This window comes from Tetrao urogallus (assembly GCF_951394365.1).
Source record: "Tetrao urogallus genome assembly, chromosome: 5".
In the NCBI taxonomy this organism is placed as follows: Eukaryota; Metazoa; Chordata; class Aves; order Galliformes; family Phasianidae; genus Tetrao; species Tetrao urogallus.
The window spans coordinates 47,088,866-47,109,288 of record NC_136818.1 but is presented as its reverse complement, the minus strand read 5'-3'; the positions used below and the strand labels follow the sequence as shown (position 1 = coordinate 47,109,288).

Sequence of the window (20,423 nt, the reverse complement as noted above, 5' to 3'; positions counted from 1 at the left end):
GACACTTTAACACATCATCAGGAATATCAAACCATTTAGAAGACATAAGAGGGAGAGCATCATTTGAGACTGGGTTTAAAAAAAAAAAAAAAAAAAAAGTCTGTCTTTCCCAACTGTTAAAATCAAGTGTTGCCTGATCCAGGACTGGTAGACTCAGTTACTGTCTATGGAAGTAAACTGTACAGAGAATGTGTTCTACTCCTTTCCTCTCCTTACTCCTTTCTCTTGTTATTCTCTGTCATGGTTCTTAACCGTGATGTGGTTCTTAACGGTCTCTCTTTCTTCCTGTGTTTTGTGTGTGTATATGTGCATTTATGTCTTTTGGATAAAGTAGAACTGGTGACTTGTTAAAAATAAGTTATACCTTAGATATGGAGGGAAGGATAAACAAGCATTTAATTTTGCAGAGGAAAAGTGAAACACAAATTGACAGACATTCCTGAAGGGACAAGGATAAGATAAACCTGAGCACTGCAAACAAGGGATTTTATTGGAAGGCAGGAAATCCATAAAGTAATTTGTATTTTGTGGTAATTCATCCCATGGCATTGACAGTCACACAAACATAAGCATCATGAGCATCTGATCATCCTAGACAAGTCTGGTGCAAAATACTAATACATCACTCATGTTCAGAACCTGTTCTCATTTCTCAGCTTTCTCCATAGACTGAACTGTGCCATGGAATGGAGCAGATAGTCTTAATACAGGAAACAATGATAAAGTAAATTCAGTCGAAAAATGATGTTGTAGATGTCACTTAAAGCAGCTACTTGATCTGGACCCAGAAAGCAGGATTTTGGTAGAAATTTACAGAACCATGCTAGAATGGAGCTAGTTGGATGACTCTGACTGCGAGGCCTTTAGGGATACTACAGAGCTGGGAACAGTCATACCTAACCTGTAAGTGCTAGATCAAGAATTTAAGCATATCTCACTGAAATATTCTGATATCTTGAAAGAAGAAAACAGAACTTTAATTCTTACTGAGATACATTCTTTTGTGTGGAGAATGTGGCTATACTTGATCTGAAAAATGACTAAAAATCAAGATAACATTTTGGAGATTAAGTAAACATTCAAATATTATCCTGACTCTTCATAAAAGTGATGGCCAGAGCTACTTTCTGCCAGAAAATTGATTACATTCAAACATCTCATGCCTTCATCTGCAGTCCTATTGGACATCTCCTGCATTGTAAATGCTGAAATCTTTTACACAAGGTTCCTCCCTGCCTGTCCTTGTATGTCTGACTTTTGTTTTCAAAACTCAGTTTTGAGTTACTTAGATCTTTGAGTGCTCAAGTAAACCCAACAATATCTCTCTGAAAATCTGTAGCAACTTATAAATATCCTTTACATTATAAGATGTAAGGACTCACCATTCTTGCAGAATTATGAGGCTTCCAGTAAGGAGATAGTCTGTAGAAAGCTCATCTTGTCCAAGGTCTTATATAGAAAGGAAGCTTCCGATATCAATCCTTGAGTAAACTGAACACACTTGAATAACTCCAATGAGGTTTCTGCAAAATGATCTCATGCAGTAGACATTATTAGAACGAGGAAAGTTTTTTGGTTCTGAGTAGGTGTGGCTTTGTTTAACTCATTATCCAGAAGAGAATTATGGGAGGTACTTCAGAAAGAATTTCAAGACCAGAAGAGATACTTGGCATGATGAGAAGACCATTAGTGAGCATGTGGTTGTGGTTGTTGCCCACACTAAAATTTGTACGCTTAGTTTAAACCATCTGGATTTTTAAGAGACAAACTTTGAGCAATCTTTCAACTTCCTTGTTCATTAGCTAAAGAAAAAGTAAGACTCTTGTGAAAAAGGAATGGTGGTTGGAAGGGTTAAGTAGAAAGCCAGGTTTCTCTGGGGAGTTGCTGGCCTTTGGAGAGTTGAAGGCCCTTAGAAAAGGGTAGTAAATAGCTATTTTCTTCTTTAGTCAGATTTTCATCTTGTACAAGACCCGAGTACCAATGCCTTGTCAGAACAGGCACTCTTTCCAAATGCTTAGGGTAGTAATTTGATAGTAAAGGAGACAAGTACAAATTCCTTTTGTTTAGCTGTGATCTAGTTGGTTCAGATATTGAGAACTAGCTATCCTTGTTAGTAAGGGGCAAGACTTCTTGTTACCGGGACCACACAATTTGCAGTAATTTCACCAGTCTGATTGCTTAATTATTTTGCCTCATTGCACGGACTTGAGAGTTGAGGCTGAACTCCAAGCTGGGGTGACTACTCCCACACTCCAGAGTTGAGAGCTGGCTCAGGATCTCCATTTCAGAAAGCCAGCATTATTGAAATGTGTATTGTGGTGTGACTGGGACTTGTAAAGAGAGCTGGCTTCCAGCTTGGTAGGCTGGGTAAATAACTACCACATAATGAATAGATAGCTTTTTTTTTCTTTGTAACTTCCCTATTTTTTTTTTTTCTTCAGTTTCCAAACCTTTCTTCAGGATGGGTGAAATGAGCTTTAAGAGTTTGCAAGTACTCATAAATTTGAGAAAACTGCCCAGAACCAGCTTATCACTGAAAAGTTGGATTTGGCGGCGTCAATATATGCACTGCCCTGAAACAGGAGATGACTAACATCACTGCCATGTGGCTCACACCCTTGAGCCCTAAACACTAATAACTGAATCAAATATTTTAGTACATGAGCACAGGCACTGAAAATGCCTTTAATGACATCAGCAAAAAGCAAGTATCCTTATAGGACGTCTCACAAACACGTATGAATCCAGTTCAAGTCTCATGATGGTTTAGGATACCATCAGCTTATCAGAGGAAGTATTGTGAAGCATGCGCATTTATCCATTAAAGGAAAGAAAAGGTTCAGTAGGTTACCAAACTTGTATACCCTCGTCCTCAGCCAAGGACTTGCTTTGTGTTGATTGCAGTAAAAATAGAGCTCACGCTTTCCCTTCTATTATCCTGTTTTTATGCTGCCTGACCTAACTGACTTAAGTCTGTGGAGAGGCTGAAGACAAGTAAAATTTTTGCTTGTCTGCATTTTGTAACCTTTATATTATGAGGAAGTAGCTATTTCACATTGGCTGAGGACACTGTGGGAAGTGCCACTGAGTCTTGTTCAAGTATTGGCCCTTGTGTGTCCTCAAAGAAATGAGACAAGTATTCCATCAGAGTCTGGGGGGGGGTTGTGGGGTGGAGGGAAGCAATCAAATTATGTTGCCTCGATTCTGTTGCTATTACTAAGCTATATGTTTGTTTTTTTTTTCTCTTACACGGATCTTCTATGCAATATTTTGCCTAACAGATACTCTGCAACAGGTTTTGTATGTGAACTCACCACTAGGTGCACCATAATCTGTGATGCAGGTGCGCTAGAATGTGACTTGTGGAATCTGCTCCTGTCAAAACTCAGTACAAATTGCTAGTTTTGTGTTGAGTCACAGAGAAAGTGCTTGTTGCTTTAACTTCAAAAGGCAAAAGTACAGCTAACACATGAGCATTTTCTTTCAACCTGTCAGACAAGCACTGACCTCTCAGCTGCCCCCATTGTGAGGCCTTCCCTGTTTTTTCTAGGTGCATGCTATGCCTGGTATGGAGAGAGCTTCTTGTCAGCTGCTTTCTTGGGAATGCAGTAGAGACTAGCTGCAATGTCTAGGGACAGTGAAGAAGCTCTTTTCATAATCACTGAACGCCTCCAGTGTATCCTGTTTCCTCTGAAGGAGGTAAAAAGTCTTCGAAACTTCCTTGAAGTTTTACCTCAACATTTTATTTAGTCATTCTTTACCGGGAAGTTTCTGGATACATATCACTGAGCATAGATGACAGGGGGAATGCAAAAACATTAGTATTTTTCAGTGCCAGACAGTCAACAGAGAAACACAGAGTGATTTTGGAGTAGAATTCTTAAAGAGAAGAAACAAAAAAACTAGCTACTACCTATGAAAAGGATTACTCTATGAACAACACTGAATAGGTGAGAAAGCAAGAGGAAGTGCGAGCATATCAGCACACAGATCATGGTAAACACCCTCTTGCAAATATATTCCCAGTGACCTTAAACTGACAATGCTAGGTGTAATATATATTGGTTTTACAATTGTTGAATGATGTCTGCCACATTTGCACTTGAGACAGGGCAATTGTTTAAGGAGAAGCTTAAATAACAGTAATAAAGGGTATGGCATGCTTTTGACACACAAACATATTTTGAATGTGGTAGAAAAAGGTTTTACATTTATGGGAACATTTTTGTTAACTCTGAGGCTCATGCACCCACAAACCTCAAAACCTGTGTCCCCCTGATCTGTTCTGCTCTAGGAATTATACAGGAACTGTAAGTGTTGAAGACAAAGCACTGATGGTGGTTAGTTTGTCCAGGTGATATCTGAAAGAGCAGAAGTCTGAGCTGAGGTCTCAGTTCAGTCTGGGAGGCCCCAGCTGGAGTCAACATAATTTCTTTCCTAATCCAGACATTTCTCCCTCCTTCTGTGTGTAACAGAGTCCCTGAGTAAAATTTCAGATTGAATTCAATGCAGTTGCAGGGGGAGTGAAACCCTTCATGTATTTTTTTTCCTGTTTAGTACTGCGGGAAAGAAAAAATCTCTCTTGCTAAGGCATGATTCTTAAAATGTATGGGAATTCCTCTACTGGCCCAGAAAATCCTATTGTGTCATGATACCAAAAGGAAAGTCAGTGTTAGGCAAGGGATATAAAAACAAGATAATCTAAAGGACCAACTGTGAAGGCCAAGCTGTGTTGGAAGGAGGATGGCTCTGTCTGCAATGCAGCGGCTCTGGGAGGATAGCCACAGGTACTAGAGCCCCAAGAAGGGGCAGAAAAACAGAATGGTGAGGAGTGACAGAGCCAGCCAAAAAGAAAGCTCTGTTTTATGGGAAATGCAACATTTCCTACTCTCCTTATTTTCAACTGAAGTCAAGTGGTAGCAAAAAGATCTCAGAAATCTTCAGTGAACCAGAGAATCAGAGAAAAGCTTATTCCAGAAATGACAAAATACAGTGATTCCAAGGACAGATCCAAACCTCTGCCTCTAGTTTAGTGGGAAGTGCAAGTGTCAACAGCAGATTTGGTCCAGCTGCCCTAGCTTTGAAAGTACTCCTTTGGTCCTCCAGGTGATATCTAAATTTGGGCAGTCTTGCACCTTTAACAAGATCTGCAATGTATGCACAAAATGAAATTAAATCTTCCTGCTTATCTTCAGTTTTATACTCTCAGTTTCTTAATTCAGAAACCCCGGGCTTTTTTTTAAAAAAAAAACAACAAAACACTAAGTTAATTCTGTTTATCTTTCACTACACTATATTTTGGCTCTATTCTGAAAGTCTCAGCTTGTTTCTAAACCTGCTAGTCACTGATTGAAGATAAAAACTTGTTGATTAGACGTTACTGCTGTATAGATTCAGTTTGGGTTGGGGTGGGCAGCCACATCCATGGGAAATCTTGCCTGATAGTATCTGCTGTCTTTTCTTTTTTCAGCTGTTTTTCGCTGTAATGTATGAAGTTCTGTTTCTTCCATTTCTTGCTCTAGATATTTTCTTGTTGCTACAAATAGATAGCAGCTAGACCAGAGAAACCTAAAGTGAGATGTTGTGGCTCTTGCCTCTGTCAGTTTCATCTGGAAATCACTTATAAGCTGAGATTTGTGCCAAGGAATTCCTCGTACTAAAAATGGTAAATATGACCATATGAGATAATAATTTTTGCGTATTTCAGAAGAAATACTATGCTGAGGCAAAATGTGAAATGCTGAAATATTCTATGGCATGCCACAGCTCCCAACCACAACAAGCTGGTTGTCAGTGCTGTTGTATGCAGTTCTTGAGGACTTGAATTCAAAAAGTAATCCATGAGAAGCATCAAAGTCCCTTTTGTTAGCAATGAAAATATTTCTGTTTGAAATGAGCATTAAAAAAAAAGTCATTTTTCTCAAGAAGCAGTTCCATGAGTTACTGTAAGTAGGAATCTGCACATTCAAAAGATGACTTCTGCTAAGAGGCAGAAGCTGTCTGTTTTTTAAGTGAGGAGGTCCATGCAGGTACCAATTTAGGCTGTGTTCTTTGTAATTGCAACATGAGCTGGCAGAAAATGGAATAAGTCATTCAGGACAAGCTTCAAAACTCTTCTGCAAGAATCAAAATCTCTTTGGAGAGAACTTATTCTCAGCAACAGGAGAACATTCATTTCCACATGCTGTTCTTGGGAGGGGAAGCATAAGTTTGAGAAATTACATGCTTAAATTTGTGAATGAATCTAAAATTTTAAAAATGCATATGCAAATATTTGCACTGGAAAAAAATTGCTGAACTAACTCTCTCTGTCCCCTCACATTTTCTATAGTTTCACAGGAAGCAGTTTTATGGGAACGTGGAATTGTTGATCAATATCCAGCCCACAGTGCAGGTGACTTTAAAAGACTAAGAATGCAGTACTAGCACTTGTGAAATGCTTGGATGTTCTCCCTCCCTCTTTCACCCTCCAAAAGAAAAATAAAAAAGGAATCTCAAAACCATAAGAAAGTCTGAGAGTGTTCATAGGCAATTTACCCAAAACAAAGCTAGAAAAAATGTACCACAATAAATAATTCTGATTTAGGATAGGACCGAGTGGGAGATTCTGTTTAGAAGCCCACCAATGGCTGCACTTCTCTGCCTGGTGAGGGACCAAATCCAAAATTTAGGTCTGCAGGGGGAAAAAAGGGATTTGCAAGGCCTCAGGTAGCTCTGCATGCAGCAGGAGGCTGGACTTGGGGCAACCTTGGCAGAGCAGGAGAACAGAAGCTGATGTCAAAGCACAGCTTGGCTGTTCAAGTAAAAAAAGAGGCAGGAGAATGTTTGCTGACTCTGGAAGGTAAGGTGGTCACAAGGTCTCATATTGAGAGGAAATGAAAAAGGAGAAAGAGAACTGGAGTTAATATTTCATCAGATGGCAGGTGGAGATGGGGCAGAATCTGAAATGAAAAGGTTGTCCTCATGGAAACTGAAGTACACGGAGGATCAACCCACCCTGCAGCATGTTTTCCTTTCCATTTCTCTTGTGAAAACCCAGCCAGTCACTGGCTGTGTTACTTAGTCCATTCACTCTGTGAGAAACTCTCCTCCTCAAATCCCAGGCTAGTTGATGTGGCATTCTGCAGGTGACTGAGTTTGATAGGAGGAGACTCCTGTTGTTTCAATGGCTGTGTTACAGACCAGGAGAAGACATTGATCTTGGGATGAGAGGGCACCCCAAGAATGTACAGCTAAAATTATGTTGAGACTGGGTTCTTTTCAAACTCCAGAAATTCTGAATTTCTGACAGGTGGGATCCAGCTGTGCCAGTCGTTCTCAGGAAGGTATTGGAAGGTTGTCTCAGAGAATCTGACACGGAGGAGAAGAGAGCTTGCTGAAGGTAATTTGGTCAGTGTCCTCCTCTCCTCCCAGGACTGCTGTGTGCCTGAAGTATGAGCAGTGGCAGAATACATACAAAATAGTGCATCATTCTCATATTTTGACATATGGGGAGCTAAAATGGATGCTCTGATTCTTGGCAAGAACAGAACCTGCGAAGTATGCAAGTGGCTTCTGTCAGGGCACAGATATTTGGCATGTCGGAGTAGTGAGGGAAATACATTCCTCTCTCAGGGAAGGTGTTGTTCTTCAATGTTATTATGTACAAATAGCCATCATTATGAAGCAATTCTAAATATTTCACCTGGATTTATTGTTCAACAAAGCTCAGTGATATCAATGCAAGTAATGAAAGAAATAAGACTTTGTCTCTGATTATGCATCTTGTTTACTGAATTAGAATAATTGGGAGATTAAGAAGGATCCACTGGAGTACTCTTTGTTATAAGATCTCTCATGTCTTTGAGCATCTCTATGAGGGCAAAGCTTCTCCAGGAACAGGTGAATCCCACATCACAGAGTGGCTTGAAGCAGGGCACATTGTTAGCCTATACGAGTGAATCGAGTGCACTGCTTTGAGGGGTGCTTCTGTACCACATCATAGTCACAGTTTTTCTTGTTGAAAATGACTTTACATGTTTCTTTGTCATAATTCACAGGAGTAGTATAGCTGTCATCAACAAAGAGAAAGCAAATGTTAGACATGGAACAATAAGCAATTCAATAATTCCATGGTTTGAGAATTTTATCCTAAAGTAGTGTTGAGTGAGAAATCTCTTGAACTATGGCTTAGACCAACCTAGCTAGAATGACTACAGCTACACCTTCCAGGACCTCAACAAATATCTTGCTGCACTCTGCTGTATAGAGGTATCAGTATGGTCAACACTGGCTTAAAAATTATCTAGCATGGCACTCTGAAGTGTGGTGTAAGCACGGTTTCATCATGTTTTATCCCTCTTCCAGTAACTTTTCACAACCTTCTGTATGCTTGGAGTGTGGCTTCTGTCTCCTGGCAGTAGGAGTCACCTGAGCAAAGATGAGGAATATAATCACTCCATTTTAGCTCTTGGAGAAAGTGGGATATGAGGAAAGGAGGATGTTGGAGACAGAGAGGACAGCAGAGCAGAGCCATGTCACTCTAGAGTCTGCGTGTTCGTAGCAGAAAAGCATCACTGAAAAGGGGTTCAGGTCATCACAAACCCTTCAGAGCATCTTAAGTGCTATGAGGTATGAAATCCTTTCTACCTCCTACTTTCCCTGAGAAGGAAGGACTTAGCCTCAGTGAAAAAGGATCTCATAAGTTGCTCAGCGTTAAAGGCAAGCACTAACTGGATGTGTCTGGGAAGGCTCGTCTCCACTCCCAGTCAGCAGAAATTGAACTAAGGTTAACACAGAATGGAGCCAGAAGCTATGTATGGCTTGTCCCAGCTCTGTGGGCGGTGAAGAAATGCTCTCTTGTGTCTTTAGAAACCCATTTATTCCTGGAAGATGGAAACCTGTTGTCTATTTATGGGCAATGATGGCAGACTTACAGGGAGCAGCAATGCATTTCGTGTTGACTGCAACTGCATGTGAGGCAATTTTCTGTCCTTGAGATCTCTCCAAAGGGGTACAATACTCCATCCACCATACAGCCTGTGTAACAGCAATAGAAGATGTTCTTTAAGCCTCCACATTAGAGACTGAAAAGTCTAAAAATGACTGCATTTTTTCTGAAAATGCTTGTTCCTGATAATTGTAAAGCAATTCATCTTGCTCCCCTAGCTATTGCCTGGATTATTTTGAGAGCATGAACTTATTTCCTCTTTAATTCTTAGAGAAAATTTCATTGTAACAGAGCTGGGGTGAAAGTGAGCAACCAAACAGCTTAGGCCGCCATCTGCAACCAGACTGAATTCAGAAATCCTCTCACCCCCAGCAGAAGCTCCATGTGCAGGAACAGCATTAGCAACCTACCACCAACAGCAATAACATTGCTGCAACTGTATTCAGTCCAGGGGAAAATTTTGTTTTTCCCTAACTTTGGAAGCTTGGTGCTGGAACTGCCTGTCCAGGTCTTTCTGACATCTCCCACCTTCTTGATATTTTGAGCCCTTCCCAGCAGTTTTTCATAGGACTGAGCCAACAAAATACTATTGAGTGAGATGACCACTTCTGTCCTACCTTTTTCAGCCTCCCCTGGCTTGAAGAATTGATGAAAGCAGAAAGCATCACCCTGTGTCACTATGATGCCCATTGCAAGAAGGAAGGCCAGAAGGATTTTCTGTAAAAGAGATACAGATCATAAATTTAATTCCACTTTGGTTATAATTATTCCAAAAATCTAAGTCACTGAACCTGAAACAGAAATTAGGAATAACCATATATGAACACAAATATGTTTTAAAAGGGAACTGTACATCTTTCACAGCATTAATTTTCCTTGTGACAAGAGACAAAATCACATGACAATTTTGGCTGCAGCATCACTCCCTGTCAAAGTCCAATCTCCAGAAATCACAAAAAGCTTCCATAGAGGTTTACACTTCAAAACCCTGTCAGATTCCTCTTATCTCTTTTTTTAATTGCCTTTGAGTCAGATGTAGCTATTTCTCCTGTAAATCGGACTGTGTAGCAGACCCATTGTTTTGCTTTTGAGCACAGCAATTTCACTGAATGTGGCAGTAGAAGAGGACCTTATAGCTAATTAAATTCTACTAATAAGTGGCTGGATAGAGAAGAGAGATGTAGATTAGTGCCTTAGGGCAGAATACCAGTTTATATTCTACTTAGCAGCATTTGAATGATGTCAAACCACACACGCAGATCTGGGTAGGGAACCGTGCATCCTTCATGCTAATTGGTGGCAACAGCTAAACAGCTGCAAGAGCTTTTTGGAGATGTCAGCTGGGACCTTCTGGACATCCGGGACTTCTTTGGAAAGACTTGCATAACTCTGTAGAGGCACTTATATGGGAGTAGAGAGATTGGAGCACAGGATTGATTTGATGAATTAATCGAGATGGATAAATTTAGGCAAGAGTTTAGAAATGGCTGGAAGCTGAGAAGCAGTGGGGAATGTACTTCAATTTTCTTGATAGCACTTGCAGACTTACACAGTAGTTTTGTAATAAGAAAAGGTCTTTCCAGGTCACTGTTCAGAACTCCTGAAATTGCTTCTACTTGAAAGCATGATTAAAAATATCAGTGTGAGTCTTTGCTTTTAGGTAGCTCTGCTGCCCACCTTGAGTTACTTAAATCATAAAAGTAAAAAAATAATGGAAAGTTCTGAACCATGATGAGACAAAGGAAACCTCCTCTGTGTTGGAAGACACTTGCTATTTTAATTCTTAAAGTGCTGCTTTCTTACAGGACAGAGGGATGTTTACAGTGTAGTGAAAGGAAGGTGAAGGGACTATGGAATGGTCCTGTGAATGTTTTATCCTTTATTTGCTCCAGCATTTGTCCTTATCTTGTTATCCAAAGAAATGCAAGTCAAATGAAATCAGGCATGCTTCTCTTTCTAAAGAACAAAGTTCTGGACCCAGCAGTGAATCCAAACAGAAAGAAAGGGAAGCACATGGTGTTTGATCTCTTCTGAACTGGTCTTTTCCTGGAATGACCAAAGGATACATGAGCTAAGTAACAGACAGCTAGCAGGAAGCAGACTGAGCAGTGAGGATCAAAAGGGTAAGAGAGCACTGGTAGAAATGACATTATTTATTTAATTGAGAGATGTTATTTTAGTTACATTAATGACAAGGACTTTTAGTTCTATATCCGGCTTCTGTTTTTCTGGGCTTTCAAAAGCATGGCACTTCAAGGAATCTTTTGTACTTATTTTCTCTCTTACAAAGGGAATGCTACCAACCATCTTGCAGAACAGTCTTCTGCAAGTGGATGGATGAATTGATGTGGAATGAAATGACGAATCACCTTGACCAGCTAAGTTTATTCCAATGAGTACCATCGAGCTCTAAGGAAAATTAAGCAGAGAAATAAGTAGATGATAATTTCTCCCTTCATTTCCAAATCTACATATGTCACAGAAACTGCTACCTCTTCTGTAAAATTTACTTCATACCATAGATTGTCATCAGAGATAGTAATTAATGTCAGTAGTTTGTGAAACTAGGTAAGCATAAGTTAGAGAAAACTAGGACTCGTCTATCTATTTAGCAATATCTAACTGATGATTCAGATTCTGCAAACACATTTGAAGCCTTGGAAAGCTGAAACAGGACAGGTCTTGATAAAAGAGAAAAGCAGACAGAATACACAGTACTATACTTTTCCTTGTAAAGTGAATCTTGTGTTTCACACCTATAGATTTAGAAAGCATCGTTCTAACTGTCCATGAAATTGTGAATATTTTCACAGACAATTTGGAGAAAAAGGTAACAACAGATCAAAGACCCAGTGATATACATACAGTTGTTTTTTTTCCTCAAATAATTACAAAGCAAAAAAACCTGAAAATCATAGTAATCTTCTTAACAGTGTATTTCTTGACATCTTCAGGCAGTTTTTAGGGGAATATACCCACACCTAAAAATGCATAATTAGGTGATTCTTTTAAATATCCCTCTGTTTCAGTTTCAAAGCAAATAGTGATCTGTACCCTGCTTTAAAAATAGTCTAAGCCTTTTACTCACCATTGTGTAATGTGCAGCTTCCAGAGAGGTCCAAATCTCCAGAAGGTCTCTGCAAGTGCTTTCTGTGGAATCTGAAAGCAGATATTTTAAGATGCCTTTACATTGAGCAATTTAAGTCTAAAAAAATAGCTTGTTCAGCTCAAATCTACTTATGTTGAAATTTCTGAACAAACTGCTGAAATTTTGCCAGCTGGCAATGAGAAAATGTTTGGTTCTGTGGAGCACTGACCTGGGTAAAGAGCTGAACCTCGAACAAAGATTCTCTTGGAAGCTTTATGAATAAATAAATTTTTAAAAAAAACCTTTTTGATAAAATACAAGTATTGATATGTAAGCTGTAGACAGTGCTGTACTGGCTAGTCCAAATGATTTGCAGATGTGGCAGAATTCGTGCTGACAATTTCTTCTTTCAGTGGGCTGGAACATGATTGGAGAAGAAAATCAGGAGTAACTTAGAGATCTCTTGCCAGATCTTTGGATATTCATATTTAATACTAGTACATGCACTGTAAGATAACCAAAATTGTTGATTTCTGGTATTAAACTTTTTAACAATCAGATGTTGGTCAAAGCAGGACCACACCACAAAATTTCTCTTTAACTTCATCCAAAAGAAGTATTTCACAAACCAAATACTTGCTTTTCTTGTGGGACTTTGCAGACTGTATTATGCGTATTTGTGATAAGTTATGTGGCCATTTTTATAAGTGCAGAATGCTTTTACAAGCAGTGGGAAACATCAGAGTGCCAATCAAATACTCTTTCTCATACTCCTGCAACCTCTCTTCAGAAGGAAACAATAAACTGTGGCCCTGCCTATGTTTCAAAAAGAAATATTTCATTATAAATGTTAGCAAGAAATAGAAAATTATGCATTGAATTATGCATTAAATTTCCTACTGGAAATTTAACACCAGATCAGAATAGGGTATATGATTACATTCAGAAAGTTTGAACAAGTAAAACCAATATCTGTCTGTATTATACGCTCAGTTTGGGCTTATTTATTCTAAGAGTTGGTTAAATAATTCATGGAGTTGTAAATACATTGGAGTGGTGGAAAGAGAAATTATCATTCACTCACTTCCTCATATTGCCTATTTCTGAGCTCCACTAATAATTAATTGAGTTTTGGATGTAGTTATTCTAAAGAACTCAGCAGGAATAACAACAACAACAAAGAAGTACATCACATCAGAATTCCATGACCTTCTTAAAGAAAATGCTGAAACTGAAGTCTCTGCAGTTTTGATAATCTCTTAGTAAAAAAATACCTAATTTATGAAAAGCTCATAAGCGTTCCATTTTGCAGACTACACACCTGTCTCTTTTTGTTGTCATTCTAGTGTGTTTAAAAACTTTCTACATCAATGACAAAATTCAGTAACTTTCCTTTTTCATCCTTTGCTTCCTGCATTCCAAGTAATAGTCTGTTATCATTGAATCTTCCCTTTGTCCGTACTTGCAGACTATGAAATCAAATATAACTTCTTTCAGATGCGTACACTGTTTTTTTAGTCTATGGGTGGGTAGCACTGATTCTTTCATTCCTGTGTCCCATTTCTAAACATTTTCCAATTTGACAGCATCTCATTTCATAACTGATTAGAGAAAGAGGCATGGAAGTTTGCCAGTGCTGTCAAAATGACCACAGATATTATGAAAAGAGATAATAATATATTTCCTGTATACACACACAAGGGTCACAATTGCTGTCTTAAGCACGTATTTTTCTAGTATGTTTTAGATACATAATATTGTCTTTCCATCCCTGAATTCTTTTCAGGCCCACTGAAACTCCTGTAAAATTCCTATTTCTATAAAATGTATAAAATCACTAAAGCATGGAGGATTAACCAAGCACAGTTTATTTCACGATCAAGACAACCTCACTTAGTCATTTTTTGTCGCATTAAAAATTATCTGGCAAAATTTACCAACAACAATTTCATATTTTCTCACAGATCACAGCTGCAGGGAAGTTGGACTAGGTGGCCTTCAAAGGTCCATTCCAACTCTAAGGGTTCTGTGATTCTGTGATCACTAGATACAAATAACTCACAAAAGCATAGAGAAACTTTAGACCATGTGCACTAACCTGTGGCTTGCATCAGTTCTGCATTATTCTCTTCCTTTCACCTACCACATTCAGGATTTGTTGACCCCAGGTCACCATGGGCTTGACAAGGATTTTTATGCCAGTCCTTTTGTGGTTTTTCATAGACAGCTCAAAGCAAGACTGGTTTTGTTTTCAAGGCACTTGTTATTCAGAACACCTTATTCTTCTGCTAGTGGGTTTTTGATCAGCACACTGGAGCCCTGCCAGACATGCTGCTTGGTCTAGGTAGGCTGGTGGTGTTCCTCTGGTTGTCTTTGTACCTCTTGTCTCAGGATATGCAGATCTTGCTTTCAGAAAATTGTTTCCGTAGCCTCTTCCTGAAGACTAGATCTGGGTACATCTCCACTGAGCTGAATTTAATACACTTATTTTGGAAGAATTATTTCTTCTGTAATACCATGTTAGTTCTCACATAGGAAGAAAAGAGACAAAACTGCCTTGAAGGTCTGACTAAGACCACTAAAAATCAGGAAATATTTTAAGGCTTTGCTGGTATAAAAACTGCTAAGGATTTCATACTGGGAGCTTCATCAGTTTCCCAGTTGAATGCTGCTAAATCTCCAGTCTCTTTCTATTTCTCAGAAAGCACTTTCTCAGAAGCACTGATACCCAAAGGAATACCTGACAAGCTCATCCTGACCAGCTGTAGTGGTATTGCTTCTCTAGTAGTTAGAAATACTTTTCTGGGACTTTCCAGTAGGCAGCCAAGTATGACACAGTAATTTTGAGAAGCAACTATTTATTCAGTCTGTGGTGAACCAGTGGCAGTCATTCATAATATCAGGTGTCTTTGCCTGGGCAAACTGTGATCTGGCTGGATGAGCAGATCTTCAGCAGGGGACACGAGGCAGTTAGCAGCTGTGGGAAGCAAGGTGGAAGGGATTCAGTTAACAGGAGCTGAAATGAGGTGTGTGTGAAATCCCACTGGGCTGATTTAGGGTGGCAGAATGAAAGGTGATGCCATTTAGCTTTGTCCTGTCCCCCCAGTCCTGCTTCACCACCCACCGATGCTTTGCAGCTCAAGGTGACCCACTGTTATTGGGCCTTTTGCCGAGTGCACTCAGAGCTGGAAAGAGAAAGAAAAGCCTTACTCCCCTGGTTTCACTTCTAGTCCATTTAAAAACCTTCTAGTTAAACTGATATAAGACCCTTTCTTCCATTTTAAGTCTAGTAAACTTTATGGTCACTTAAATCTAGCACCAGGTTCAAGGAGTACTTTGGCAATAGTTGTTTAAGTAAACACAGTTCAACTGCTGGAGAGATTCATTTTATGTTAACAACGTTTTTGCACTGGTTTAAATGAGCTAGTTCAAATTCATTACTGTTAAGCCATAGTAACCCAAAGTATAAGCAAGAGTTCAGTTATGTTCTTGGAGGGAAATGTCATATTACAATCTGCTAGACTAGTTTTATTGTACTATTTCTGTTTGTCAGGACTGATGTATGCACTGCAACTGCACACCATCACCATCAATTAAAAAGTCCGTTAACAATCCTTGAATATCTTTAGAAGCAACATTTCTAGTATGAATGTGCATGCACAAGACTTAGAATTCTTCATTATGCCCCTAGAAGTACCCTGCAGCTTTATTTCCCTTCTGGCTCCTTTCAGCTACTCATCTAATGAAGTGCATATAATTTTGCTGCTTCTGAATTCACATAAAACTAAATATGCTTTTCCCTACTTTTTAAATGTAAGCTGTGTTCTTACTGTCCATCACCAACAATCTCCTGAGCTCCTGCACAGCTAGAGGACAGATGTCCTTGTGGTGGGCTGATAATCAATGGGAGAGCAAGGATTTTGCAACATTCACTGCTGATTACATCTAAGATACATAGACCATGCAAATAAATATTTGTACAGAAGTGATACAGAAAAATAAATTGTGTACACAGTGGGAATGGAGATTTTAGCTTAAGTAACAAAAACTTCTGCATTCTTCAGATTAGATCTTAGCATTTGAATCAAACAAAGCGCTTGCAGCTTGACTTTAGACACACAGGTCGTTTCATTGTTTCCAGTGGAGCCGCTCCTTGTTCTCAGGCATAAGCTTGTTAAAAGGCTTTGCTGGAACATAAACCAACAGCTTTCTTGCCTCCTTGTTGCTTGATCAAGTTGATATATCAACTGATATTGGATGTGTGATTTTGTAATTTCACTGCTCCTTTTAGTTTTGTATTTCAAAGTTTCGGTAAAGAGTGAAGGGGGCAACCAGCTTTTTATTTGCTGATTCTAGTATCGACCTGATGCTTGGCTTTAGTAGCTCACCTAAGCACACCAGTGGCGACAAGTTTGAGAACGTACATTCTGACTACAAAGGACTGTAGATCCTAATGCTCACATTGCCCCCCTCCTAACACATTACCCAGTCCTACCCCACAGCAAAGGAACTCCAGAGTAATAGTCACGATTTTACCAGCAGAGGTGAACTTTGGGGATCAAAAGCCACATGGTTCTCCTGTGGTGAGCCAGCAAAGTAATGTGGGTCCAAGCCAATGTTCTTTTAGGGGGTTAGCACTTCCGCTCTGGATTTCTTTTTCCTTCCTTAGGACTTCTAGTCATCTGGAATGAGGTTATACGCTCTGTTTCTGTATTTTCCCACTTGCATGACAACTTACTGCACTAAGAAAAATCCATTCCATTTTCACTCAGTGCCTGGAGCTGAGGTCATACAGGTGATGGTGGGTAATCATAGTCTGCTTATTTCTGAAACACAGATTATAATTAATTATTTTAAAGGAAAGGTCAGCTAATTTTTTATTCCCTAAGACGAATTGTCTGGTATGTGAATGGTGTGTTCCATCATGCATTAACCAGTAATGAATCAAAAGCAGAGGAAGAAGTACCCCTGGGAGCTTCAGACCCCTGTGTTGGTCCATTGACTACACATTTTGTATTTATTTCCAGCTATAGACAATCCTTTCTACACTCTGCACAGGACACTGAGATATCCTCCAGCCCTGACTTCAGTAGCCACTCCCAGGTTCTGGTAATTGCAGGGTTTGGACCATCATGTCTCACTGTATGCCCATACTAAACCATACAATGCAACATGTGCATAAAAATGAGGAGTGCCAGAGAAAATGAAGAACAATGAGTGATCTGTGGTTTTGACTGTTGGGGTTTTGTTGTTCTTTTTCCTAGCATGATAAAGGAGTTTATCTTTTTATTGTAATTCATCTGTTTCTTTTGTTTGCATCCTGTTCTAAAATTATTGAAAACATATTTACTTTGTGTTAGCTATTGGGAAAGTTGGCTGTGGTATTCTCCTTTATTTTCACTTTGTAAACATTTGTGAGATTAATTGTGTGCTGTGTCTTTCAAGCTTTTGTTAACATTTCACATTTAAGGTAACAAGAAAGCAGTACTCATGAAAACATTTTGCCCACAGAAAAAAATATCACATAATTTTTACCCAGGTTAGTCCTTTGGTATATCACTACCATGAATTATCAAGAAGAGAGAACTAAATCTAAATGTATATTGAATTTCACATCATGACTAAGTATATGTCCAGTGTAAGCTGTAAACTACTCATGAACAAACACTACTGTGAATAAATGCTTCATATGAATGCTTGAAAAATCAGATCCTAATAATCACATATAGTTCAGAATATTTCTTCATAATCTGTTGATGTGTTCTGTAATTGTTCTGTATTAAAGTTGCATATGGGTTAGAAGTGAGTGAATATAGCATACACATTATCTCCCTTAAAGCTGTCCGTGTTGCTTTGAGGGTATTTTTTGGACAAAGTAACCTATTGCTTGCTTTAAGAGTAGTCACAATCCATTCCAAACAAAAATGTTTACTCTCAGCTCTGCAGAAGTTGTACAGAAATAATAAGCTGTGATTATAGATACCACATACACAACATCAGCCTCTAAATGATTTACAACTTTGTATCATCTTGCCTTTAGCCTTCCACAGTTACTAGAAGTCCTGTGCAAGTTCCATAAACCTGTAGAAATTATTGTGGATGCCACTGAAGACCAGCTGTAAGCTTTGCAAGAATGTAAATGCACAATTTCCTCCTTTGCTTTGCAGTTGCTTTTATATTAATGTTTGCAGCTGTTTCTTTGTGAACATAAGGAATGTGCTTGTGGTCAAGATAATCTACACTTAAACTGGTGGATAAATGAGTCCTACTGTGCTCTTTGGTCTAGATACCTCCAACTGTTTGTTGTACTTATCCCACCCTTTTTTACTCCACCCAAGGCCTTGGTTTCCACATGACAGAAGCTAGGGACTTTAGTCAGGAGAAAGCCACTCAAGATGAGCCCCCATTGCTCAATATAACCTCAGCTAATTTCATCAGTATATTGAAGAGGCAGACCTCAAACACATATCCCCAGCTCAGCTGAGAAATTACAGATCCAACTGCCGTTTCAGGCTTATTGCTGATGCTAAGTCTATATATAAGCAAGCCTTCACACTTGAGAAATAATCTTTCATTGCTACTGCTGCCAGATTGTTTTCTTGAAAACCTTCATGTCTTGTATTCTGGCCCACCTCTGCAATCACAAAGACTTCCAGTAAATTTCTAATGGTCTGACTGCCTTAAACACTTTTACTGCAGTCTTTCAGAGCCCACTAGAAGATTTCTGGCTCCTCTTGCTGCAGTAAATGCATAAAGCAGAGCAGTGGGACTGCCAGAATGACAGAGCATCAGTCTGCTGTAACTACTCCTTATGGCCATGCAAGAAAGAACTTGTCCTCTTGACTGATTTCAGAAGCCCTCTGTCCTGCCCCACAAGTCTTTAGGGAACCTGAGTAGCACAAGCACAGATCTTAGTGCCAAATAGAAGTAGAAAGTTATGCCACAGAGCTCAAGCATGCCTGTAAATGTGGGTACCAGGCAGCTCAGCTCTATGTTCTATGTTCTGACATGTTCTATTTCTCAGCATGCAGGTCAGGCCCTGATGATAAATGTGATTATTGACACCTCTGCACTGCATATTTATTTTTCAAGTTCTGAGGAAAACCACAACTGATCTTTCTTGTTTCTGTCTTCTCTCTAACCTTTACGATCAATACAGCTAAATTCTTCTCTAGAAGGGATTTTAGGACTGAAATGCTTTTCAGGTGCCTGACAACAATATTTGGGTCGCACCTTCTAGAAAGTAGGTTTGTATTGTGCTCTTTGTAGCCCTGTCTGCTCAGAAAACTGTGTGTCTCAAATAAACAACTGCCCCTAAGGAGTATTCCATATTGGTTTTCTTTCCCTAGACACTAATTCTCACGGGGTCCCCAGACTGAATCTGCCTGATGGAAAGACCCTGCAGTATCACAACACATAGAGCACATAAACCCCACATTCTGTCATGTGCTGGCACACAAACCTGCATTATCCACCAAGAGCTTGTTGTGCTCCGTTCTGTATTTCAGTGGATATGGAAAGTAAGGAAAGGCAAGTCTGCTGGGTTTTGGAATACTGCAGAGGAAGGAACTATGGCAAAACACTAAAAGCCTTGGAGAATAACTTTAGATTAATCCCATATGTGGGGCTTGCTCAAGACCCTGTTGTGAAACCAGCCCGAACAAATATTTTTCCACATGGAATATTTTCGATTTTCTGCTTTATCATCAACACATAAAAATTCTTGAATCTCTTCTAAGGTTGAAGGATTGACCCAGCTCAGTAATGCTTATAAAGTCACTGAAAAGAATGTAGTGATGCTTTTCTTTTAGATGTTCTTCTGGCCCTAATCCAGCCATCTCCCTCAGGTATTTGGTTGCGGTCATCAAAATCAATGGATGGGAACCTGGAGATGGTGCTTTGTCTTATTTTAAGAGATCAGCCAGTGCTCTGCTTCCTCACCGAGTGCAGTTCAGTGCAACAAATAAAGCAACTCCACGTAGTACTAGCGAGGGCTGCCCTAGACTGACTGTTTGCATGAAGGACTTCGTTCCCAGCAGGGAGAGCACGATGTTACTGTTATATTCCTTCTTGTTAATTCACTTGTACTGAAGAACACACGAGATGCAGAGCTGTCAGGATGCTTCAAGGGGGTTCGAGGCGGCCCTGACCGCAGTCTTCCTCCCGCACGCGGCGCCGGCCCGCCCCCTGCCGGCCGTGGCGCAGAGCCGCACGGAACTGGGCCGGGCGGGGCGGCGGCTTCGGGGCGGGCCGTGCCGCGCAGCGCCTTGCGGCGGATCACGTGACAGCATTCAGCTGACTGCCGGGAGCGCGGCGCGGGGCGGCCCGCGGTCAGGGTGAGCGCACGGGCGGGCGGGGTCGGGCTGGGCCCCGTCTCTCCCTCGCTTCACCGCTCTTCTCCCGCAG

At 39.9% G+C, this 20,423-nt stretch overlaps 1 protein-coding gene across 1 annotated transcript; it reads right to left on the bottom strand.

Moving 5' to 3' along the window:
• Positions 1-7,923: 7,923 nt before the first annotated feature.
• Positions 7,924-9,661, bottom strand: MSMB (microseminoprotein beta; the record flags this gene model as incomplete). The annotated part of the gene is made up of 3 exons (XM_079535903.1): positions 7,924-8,050; positions 8,916-9,018; positions 9,547-9,661. Coding segments are annotated over 3 exons (345 nt in total), but the record flags the coding sequence as incomplete, so codon positions are not given.
• Positions 9,662-20,423: the final 10,762 nt, after the last annotated feature.